The sequence below is a fragment of the Peromyscus maniculatus genome, chromosome 14, assembly GCF_049852395.1.
Source record: "Peromyscus maniculatus bairdii isolate BWxNUB_F1_BW_parent chromosome 14, HU_Pman_BW_mat_3.1, whole genome shotgun sequence".
Lineage (NCBI taxonomy): Eukaryota > Metazoa > Chordata > Mammalia > Rodentia > Cricetidae > Peromyscus > Peromyscus maniculatus.
Window position 1 is genome coordinate 83,387,676 of NC_134865.1, and position 9,500 is coordinate 83,397,175.

General features: G+C 57.4%; 1 protein-coding gene across 1 annotated transcript; it reads left to right on the plus strand.

Annotated features, from left to right (window-relative positions):
- The first annotated feature begins 237 nt into the window (after positions 1 to 237).
- Positions 238 to 7,746, plus strand: Amn (amnion associated transmembrane protein). The gene is made up of 12 exons (XM_076551425.1): positions 238 to 365; positions 937 to 1,055; positions 1,135 to 1,179; positions 5,650 to 5,746; positions 5,862 to 6,079; positions 6,209 to 6,346; positions 6,450 to 6,558; positions 6,648 to 6,730; positions 6,843 to 6,990; positions 7,064 to 7,241; positions 7,323 to 7,416; positions 7,501 to 7,746. Exons 1-12 carry the CDS (start codon positions 263 to 265, stop codon positions 7,612 to 7,614), a joined length of 1,446 nt encoding a protein of 481 aa, XP_076407540.1. The 5' UTR covers positions 238 to 262; the 3' UTR covers positions 7,615 to 7,746.
- Positions 7,747 to 9,500: the final 1,754 nt, after the last annotated feature.

Sequence of the window (9,500 nt, forward strand, 5' to 3'; positions counted from 1 at the left end):
CAATCCGTGCAGAGCATGAACTCAGGCCAGGAGTTCCGGCCTGGAGAAGATGGGCAAAGACGCTGAGCCCCCAGGGTTGTTGGCTACTTCCAAGCCATGCCAGAGGGCAAGTCAGGCCAACACCCTCTTACTGGGCACCGGGGGCCCTGCCCTTTAGGTCACTGAGAAGATTCCTCCAAGGAGCCTCAGGAGACAGCTGGGCGGTCCGGAGGTAAATGTGTAACATCTGGGCGCCCCCTGCCCCTCAGCCCCACCCGGCCACATGGGCGGGCGGAGCAAAGTCCGCACCTGCGACAGGAGAGCGAGCGTCAGCAGCGGCGAGATGGGAGCTCCGGGCCGGGTCCTGCTGTGGCTGCAGCTGTGCGGTAGGCCGGGGTCTGCGGACCCTCAGGTTGTTTCTCTAGGCCCGAGGGGTCGTGATCTCAGGACGGGGCGGGAAAGGGAGGCGGCGCTCGTAGCCTGCCTCGATTTCCCCGTCCTCTGGCATGGGCTGGTGAGGTCGCCAGTGCCCAGGAGGTGGAGAACCCGCAGTCCTGTCCCTGTGGACTCCAAGCCCCTCGCGGCTCCTCTGTGCGCAGAAGGGACAGGGCCTTGGCTCCCGGATCCCGGGACACCTCTCTACGCCCAGGGCGCTTCCCGCCAGAGCTCCTTTCTGTCTTTCTGTGTCCTATTCCCCTCCATCCCGGGATGTCCGCGACGGGTGAACAGGGACTTCGTCCCGTGGGAGGGCACGTTTGCGCGGCTCTGCAGATCCGCTAAGAGTGCACCGGAGAAGGCCGCGCAATGGGGTTCCTGTGGGGTCTGACCTGCGCTGAGAGACCAGCGCCCGGGTCGGGGCCACCTCGGGGACCCGACCTGCACCCGGGCTGTGTGCACCACTCCTCTGGAGGGCCGCCTTCCTCGAGGGAGGCAGACACCCAGCCTTCCTTTCTCTAGCACTGACTCAGGCCGCCTACAAACTTTGGGTCCCCAACACCTACTTCGATTCTGCCTCCAACTGGAGCCAGAACCGGACCCCGTGCGCCGGAGATGCGGTCCAGTTCCCGGCGGACAAGGTGCCTTGGTAGGGGGCGCGGGAGGCACTGGGGTGGGGAGGTCGGCCAGGCCCGCAGCTGACGCCGCCTCTTGCTGCAGATGGTGTCGGTCCTGGTGCGAGACAGTCACGCCATCTCGGACATGGTAAGGCTCGGGGCTGTGGCCACAGGGGGTCATGGCTGCCCCAGGGTCGCCGAAGATCCCTCTCCAGGCCTCTGTGCGTCGCCACGGGAGCCGCTGGGTGGAGATACTCTCTGGGAGGGGACATCAGAGAGCACTTGGGGTCTCACAGCCCAGCTCTCCTCCCCGTCCCCCCGCCCCAGTCTGCTGTACAGGGTGGGCTCTGGCAAGCCGCCTGCCCTTTCCCGTCCTGGAGGCCACGATAGCAACCTGTCTGCAAAGCTGGTGGCCCAGATATCCTGGAAGGTTAGAAGCAAGAGGCTGAACAGCCTCTGCCGCCCGCACATGCTAAGACTTCAGTGAGCGGTAGGCTGCCGGCCTCGGTACCGCGTTCAGTTCCTGTGGTTGGAACTAGGACTGGGGGTTTTCTGTGACCCACCCGTGTGCAGTGTGCACACAGGCCAGAAGAGGGCGCGGGGCCCTTGGAGCTGGAGTTACAGATGTTTGTGAACCATGGGTCGTGGGTGCTGGGATTCAAACCCCGGTCCTTCCCGAAGAGCAGCCGGTGCTCTTAACCGCTGAGCGGGCAACACCACCAAACCAAACCAAACCAACCCAACCCAACCCAACCCAACCCAACCCAACCCAACCCAACCAAACCAAACCAAACCAAACCAAAAGAACAATATTTCATTGCAACTCCCCCCCCCCCAAAAAAAACCCTCCATTTCCCCAAGTTTTTGTTTTTGTTGTTGTTTTTGGTTTTTCAGGACAGAGTTTCTCTATGTATTCCTGGCTGTCCCAGAACTCGTTTTATAGACCAGGCTGGACTCGAACTCAGCAATCCACTTGCTTCTGCCTTCCAAGTGCTGGCCGGCAAGAAATAATGTTTTCTGTGGGTCAGGGTCTCAAGTAACCCAAGGTGGCTTTGTACTCACTATGTTCGTGAGACAGACCTGGAACTCCTGACCTTCCCATCTCACCTCCAGGAGGCTGGGATTACAGGTGTGAGCCATCAGCCAAGACTCAGTGCCCAAGTTTTTTTTGTTTTGTTTTGTTTTTTGTTTTTTGTTTTTTGTTTTTTCGAGAGAGGGTTTCTCTGTGTAGCTTTGCGCCTTTTCCTGGATCTCACTCGGTAGCCCAGGCTGGCCTCGAACTCACAGAGATCCACCTGCCTCTGCCTCCCGAGTGCTGGGATTAAAGGCGTGCGCCACCACCGCCCGGCCTCAGTGCCCAAGTTTTAACTACACCCATCCTTCACCGAGTGCTCACTGGGGCTCATGGGTGTGGCAGACCCAGAGGACGGTCCCTGTCTCAGCTATTGCCCCAACCCACTTAGAGCACCACCTCCCTGGCCCCAGAGACAGTCATATGTGTATAGGTGAAATCCTCCCAGGCAGTCAGCTTTCCTTCCTTCTCGCTTTCCTCTTCAGTACCCCAGCTCAGGGTGTGAACTGCCAGGGATGTCTACGGGGTCACTTTGAGGAGGCAGAGTGTCACCCCTATTTCTTGGAGTCCCCTCCAGCTTCCTGTGGCCTCATCTTGGACCTCATCAGTTCCTCACACATTCCTCCCTTGGAGTTTTTCCCCTCCTACCCACTTCTATCTCCATCTTCATCTTTGTTGGTGGGCAAATACCCAGCCCTCCCCCCCTTTACCTCAACATGGGGGTCTTCCTTGTGGTTCTGATTGTCGCAGAGAACCCATATGCACACCCCAACAGAACCCGAGTGTTTGAGTTGCCGAGTTCTCCTTTCTAGAGCATGGGCTGCGTCTCCCAGTATTTCCGCCAGCTTCATTCTCCTACAAACTTAAGACGCTCTCCGAGTGCTGGCGCATGTCTTTAATCTCGGCACTCTGGATCACAGGCAGTCAGAGCTCTGTGGGTTCAAGGCCAGCCTGGTCTATAGAGTGAGTTCCAGCACAGCCAGGGCTACACAGAGAGATCCTGTCTCAAAACAAAACAAAAAATAGGTGGTCATCCGACCCAGAGCTCCCATCCGGCCCACAGGGACTGTGGAGGACTGTGTTTTCATTTTATTGGACTGGAGCCTTGAAGTTTGGGGAAACTGTTGTTCGAATGTGTAGCCATAATTGAAAAGGAAGACTGAAACACATTATTTCATCCTAGAAAACAGGAAATGTTTTCAAAATTCTGGATTCCCAGTTTAATGATCATTAAGAACTTATATTGAAGAAATTCAGTATTTTTCTATAACTTGTATATAAACATACATAATGCTACATATACTATAAATTTTTCATTAACTAAAAAAGATAGGTGGTCGTGTAGAATACTGACTAACTCATAAGTACTTTATAGCATTTTTATCTATCATGAATGGTACCCTTAAAAATTATATTCTAAGCCGGGCAGTGGTGAGGCACGCTTTTAATCCCAGCACTCGGGAGGCAGAGGCAGGCAGATCTCTGTGAGTTTGAGGTCAGCCTGGTCTACAGAGGGAGTTCCAGGACAGCCACGGCTACACAGAGAAACCCTGTTTCAAAAAACAAAGCAAACAAAAAGAATTATATTCTATAGTTCCGGTGGCTCTTCTCTTTTGAAAGACGGCAGTCATCTCTCCTGTTTCCAGGCCGTGTATGTCTCTTCCTTTCCTTATTGGTCATGCTCACTGCTCCTATCGAATTAGGAGCCCTTGTCAGGTTGTCTAGTTAATGGAAAAGTGTGTTACATTTCTCTACTGGGTGCCATGCTGGCTCTAAATTTGGATGACGTAAGCTTTAGAACATTGTAGAAATTCTATTACTAAAGCTTAACAGCTTTTTTTTAAAAATTAAGTAGGTAGTTGAACTTCTCAGTGTCATGTCCTAATGGATTGAGATGCGAGTTCCACCTTCAGTTTCAATTTTCAGAAAAACAACAACAAAAACAACACACACACACACCCAAGTCTTCCTGGCAACATGTGCATGCAGCACCTGAAGAGGCCAGAAGAGGGCGTCAGATAACAGCGGGTTGTGAGCCACCACGTGGGTGCTGGAAATCCAGCCTGCATCTTCCGCAAGAGCAGTCTGCGTCCTTAACCACTGAACCATCTCTCCAGCCCTCTCTTGTCTCTGTATATCCTGTGTGATCTGTCCTTCCTTTCTAGAATATTCTCTGTGCTTGGTACATGTGGGTTGGAGTCTGCTTGCTGGCACTTGAGCTGAAGTTTCCCAGCCTCAGGTGTTGAAGCTCTCTCCCTTGTTTCGGCCTCCGCCTCCCCCAGCCCTCGAGTGTGGATCTGGGTCTTAGTAGTCCACCCTTCTGGACTTCTCTGCTGTCCTCTGTGGAGCCTGGCCTGAACACCCTCAGCTGGATCAGCCCTGATGCCTATTTCATCTCACTGGGGTGGTTTTCCACCTTCTCTCCATACTTCCTCCTCAGCTCTGTTCATGTCCTGTGATGCTAGGGGCAGAGCCCTGGGCCTCACAAATGCTAGGCAGGTGCTGCACCCCTGAGCTCTACCCCAGCCCGGTTCTTCATGAAAATGCATTCCATTCACACGGTGTGTGTGTGTGTGTGTGTGTGTGTGTGTGTGTGTGTGTGTGTGTGTGTGCCCCTCCTGGGCTGAGGTGCTACCACGCTTAAGACACATTATGTCTGTCCCTCGCTGTCCCTGGCTGTGGGTGGAGGCCCTTCCATTCAGTGTGCTTCACCCTTGGCATGGGTGGAGCCAGCCTGCGACCTCATCTCCCCTCTCTGCTGTGGGCTTTGGGGCAGGTCTGGAGCTCTGGGGAGGCCACGGAGCAGGCCCTGCCCCCTCAAGTGGGGACAAGAGCCTGGGCTGTGGGTGACGCATGATAACGTGGTGGCCCCGCAAGGCGCAGCTCCCACGGGCCCCCATCCCCTCAAACTCTGGGTGAAGGATGGAGGGATGCGGCTTGAGGGATCAGGAAATGGTATGTTCCCTTCCCACAGCATATCCCTAGCATAGAAGAGGATGTGAGGGGTGAGGGGGCTCCCAAAGTGGATCCATGCCACGAGGTACAGGCGCTCTCACGGTGCCTGCCTTCGCCGGCATCGCTCTCCCTGAAGCGGGGGCCCCTTCCCCAGTGGAGTATGAATATTTTAAAGTTCGGCTTCTAGGACCTGGGGAACGTTGTCTTATCCTTTCTCCAGAGTGATGGGTGCTGGCAAACGTCACCTCCTGCTCCACGGGTTCCCAGGATCTCAGCTGTGTCCTGCCCCGTAGCAACAGATTCTGCCACCTAGGCCTATATATCCCTCTAGCCTCTGCTCCAGCTCAGAGTTGGGGGTCTTTCAGGCCTGGCACATGTTGTGCCCGGTGTACAACACCCTTCCCTTTTCTCTCCCTGGTGAGATCCAGCTGTTCCGGTTAGCCTCAGCCAGGTTAAGGTTCCCGGGGCCCTGACCCCTTCACCGAGATCGCTGCCAGCGTCTCAGCGTGGGTTCTCCTGGTGCCCGGGAGGTGTTAGTTGGGCGCAGTGCGTGCCTGGGCCCTGCGCCACCTCAGCCCGCGCCTTCCGCAGCTCCTGCCGCTGGACGGGGAGTTCGTCCTGGCGCCTGGAGCCTCATTCAGCGCTGCAGGAGTGGGCTCGGACCCGGCCTGTCACTCCGGAGAGGAAGGTGAAGGGGGCGTGCCCCGGGAGGCGGGCTCGGGGCGTGGCTAGAGTGGGCGTGCTTTGGAGAGGGCGTGGCGCGGGGCTCAGTGCGCGGCGTGGGTTGGTGCGTGCCCCCGCAGGCGCCCCGTTGCTCTTCCGAAATCCCGACCGCTTCTCCTGGCTTGACCCACACCTGTGGAGCTCCGCGACCCAGGCGCCCGGCCTCTTCTCCGTGGACGCCGAGCGCGTGCCCTGCAGCTACGACGATGTCCTCTTCCCGCGCGACGGGTCTTTCCGCGTAGCGCTCGGCCCGGGCCCCAACCCGGTGCACGTCCGCAGCGTCTCGGCCGTGGGCCAGGTGAGCAGGCGCGGGAGGGCTCGGGTCCCACCCCCTGTGCGCGTCCCCATGGCGTCCTGCCGCTGCGCGCGGGGCCCCGCGCGCTCAGACTCTGTCCTCGCCTGCCACCGGTGATGCCGCCACCCGCAGACGTTCACGCGCGACGAGGACCTGGCGGCTTTCCTGGCGTCCCGCGAGGGTCGCCTGCGCTTCCACGGGCCGGGCGCGCTGAGAGTGGGCTCCCAGGCCTGCACCGACGCGTCAGGCTGCGTCTGCGGCTACGCCGAGGTGAGTGAGCCTTGGCCGGGGACGGCGCGAGGTCCGCTCGGCCGTGGTGGGGCGCGCGGCTGTCGCTGCGTTTTCCGGCACTCACCGCCGTGTCCCCACCCAGACGCTGCCGTGGATCTGCGCGTCTCTGCTGCAGCCCCTGGGCGGCCGCTGCCCCCAGGCCACCTGCCGCGACCCGGTGCTGCCCCAAGGCCAGTGCTGCGACCTCTGCGGTGAGCGCCCCGCCTGCCCTCTAATGCGCTCCCCGCGGGCTCCCCTCTCTTGCTGGGGTCCGCGGCGTTGATCTGTCCTCCCGTCGCAGGAGCCATCGTGTCGTTGACCCACGACCCCACATTTGACCTGGAGCAGTATCGAGCACGGTTGCTGGACCTCTTCCTAAAGCAGGTAACGAGGCCACAGGCAGGGTCCCGGCTGCTGGCAGCTGCGCCCCGACTCTACTGCCCTCCCCCGCCCCCAGCCCGAAGGCAGACTCCGGATCAACGCTCTCCCTCCCCAGCCCCAGTACCAGGGGGTGCAGGTGGCTGTGTCCAAGGTGCTGCGCGAGGCTCACACCGAGATCCAGGTGGTGCTGGTGGAGACCGGGCCCGAGACCGGCGCAGCGGGGCGGCTGGGCCAGGCGCTCCTGCAGGACGCGGTGGCACAAGGTAACCTGGCGCCCTCCCGCCCCTCCGCTGCCCGGGCTGCCCGGGAGCCGCCGCTGAATCCTCCTTGTTGCAGGCGGCGTGCTCGGCATCCTGTCGGCGACGCTGCGGCAGTCGGGCATGCCCGCGACGGGAGGCTCCGCGCTGTATCAGGACGGGTCCGGTGCCTGGCTGGCGGGCGGCGTGGCGGCCGTGGTGCTGCTGGCACTGTTGGGGACCGTGCTGCTGCTGCTGCATCGCAGCGGCAGGCTCAGGTACGCCGGCCCCTCCCGAGCGAGCGCGGCCTCCCAGAGGTTGGCCGGGCGGAGGGCTTCACCTGCTCCTGCATCCCGCAGGTGGAGAAGGCATGAAGAGGCTGGGCCCGCAACCGCTGGGCTGCCGCTGGGTTTCCGCAATCCGCTTTTCGACGTGATGGTCTTCAAGCAGCAGGTGAGACAGCGGGAAGAAGCTTTGGGGGTCTTCCGGGGGGGCTGGTACTTGGCACCATGAGCCCCTGACACTGTAACCCCGCAGCCACAGCCCTCGGTGGAGCCACTTGGCTCAGACCAGAAGGTGGACATCGTGGACACCAACTTCAGCTACTTCGTTAACCCACTCTTTGCCGGGGAGGCAGAGGCAGAGGCCTGACCTCCTGGGAGAATGCTATTCCTCCAGCCAGTGGACTCTTCATCCCCTCTGAGACCACGACTTCTCTCCTGATGGCAAGGACGGGCCCACCTTGTCCAATAAAGGGTTGTTTGGGTTTTTGTTCTTTTTTAACCTGCTAGCATGGGTGGTCATACTTAAGTAAGTGACTTATGGGGATCTGAACTCAGGTCCTCAGACCTGCCCTGCAAGTGTTCTTACCCACTCGTCATGGTGTTTTGTTTTGAGATGGGAGTTTCACCATATATCCTAGGAAGACATTAAAATGTCGGGGCTCAAGTATCTCTCTGCCTTAGCCTCCAGGATTAGCTGGGGCTTTAGGCCATTGATGGCCACTGATGCTCGGATGGACCTGTCCCAGTTGTTGACCTGGTCAGGCTTGGTCTCATGTCAGAGGGAAGTAATTGGTGACTTTAGGTTCCCTCAGCTCACTGCCAGGTTCAGTCTGGATACTGCATCAGCACTCACTCATTCTGGTCTGTAGCTGTTGTTTCTGGTTAGGGTGCAGGAGCAGGGGGCTGCTCTTTGTAGCCACACAGTGGACAGGAAGCTTGTCCCTTCGGTTCATCCCAGGATGCCTGGCTTTAGCTTACAGGGAGGTAGGAAAGAGCAGTTCCAGTTCTTAGTAGTTTTGTGGGGAAAACTGTATCAGTGCTAGGCATGGTGGTGAGCGCCTGCAATCCCAGTGCTAACAACGGAGGCAGGAGGATGGAGTTTGAGGACAGCCTGGGCAGTACGTAAAACTGTCTCAATAAACAAAAACAAAGTAAGCAAAGAGGAGGAGCGGAGGGGCTGAGGAGACGACTCAGTGGGCTGAATATTTGCCTTGCAAGTGGGGGAGCTGAGGTTGATTCCCAGACCCCACAGGCATGGGGTGCAAGCTTGTAACCACTGTAACCTCAGTGCTGGGGGGTGGGGTGGTAGCTGCCCATCTAGTCTTCGTGAGCTCCAGAGGGAAGACACCTGCACAGGTACTCTGCCCCACACGCCTGCACGCACACACATGCACCTGTATGCACCTGAACATGCACACATACATGCACACTCCCCTCACAAGAAGGAATAGAGAAAGTTAGATTGGCAGCACAGGCAAGGATTTAGGATGGATTCTAGTCTAGAAGTAGAAAAAAAATCCCTTAAAAACAAACAGACTGGAGAGATGGCTCAGAGATCAAGAGCGTTGGCTGCTCTGTCAGAGGCTCTGGGTTCAGTTCCCAGCACCCACCCAGCTCACACCCATCTGTAACTCCAGTTCCAGGGGATTTGGCTTCCTTGAGCACCGCACAAAAGTGATGCACACAGGTACATGCAAAGCACTTGACACATAAAAAGCCAGCCTTAAAACCACAGAAGTACAGCCTCATAAATATGAAGTATATTATAGTTTTTAGAAAAACATTTCTTCTCTCTTTTATGACGCCTTTGATCCCAGCACTTGGGAGGCAGTGGCGGGGGAGGAGGGGTGTCTCTGTGAGTTTAAGGCCAGCCTGGTCTACATAGAGAGTTCCAGGACTGCCAGAGAGTTCCATAGAGAGGCCTTGTCTCAAAAACAAAAACAAAAACAAAACAAAACAAAGAATTTAGTTTCATCAAATTTGGCTTGATTATATAAATGGAGCAAAACCACAAACCCCAAAAACAACAACCACCCATGATTCACCATAGAAACCATTCAAGTTCCACTCTGGGGCGGGGAGGCAAGTCTCCCCAGCTCTTGGGACACTGGGGAAGCAGGATTCAGGGGACATGATTTGACCCACTCCCTGAAGCAGGGACCCCAAGAGCAGGACTTGTGTATTGTTTTTAAGTGTGCTGTCCTGACAGGAACAACAGGTTCCTGTTCACCTCTGCATAGAACAATGTTTTCA

Coding starts and splice junctions, on each gene's coding strand:
- Amn (XM_076551425.1), top strand. CDS start 263: ATGGGCGGGCGGAGCAAAGTCCGCACCTGCGACAGGAGAGCGAGCGTC. Junction 366..936: donor GCTGTGGCTGCAGCTGTGCG/GTAGGCCGGGGT, acceptor TCCTTTCTCTAG/CACTGACTCAGGCCGCCTAC. Junction 6,991..7,063: donor GCAGGACGCGGTGGCACAAG/GTAACCTGGCGC, acceptor TCCTTGTTGCAG/GCGGCGTGCTCGGCATCCTG.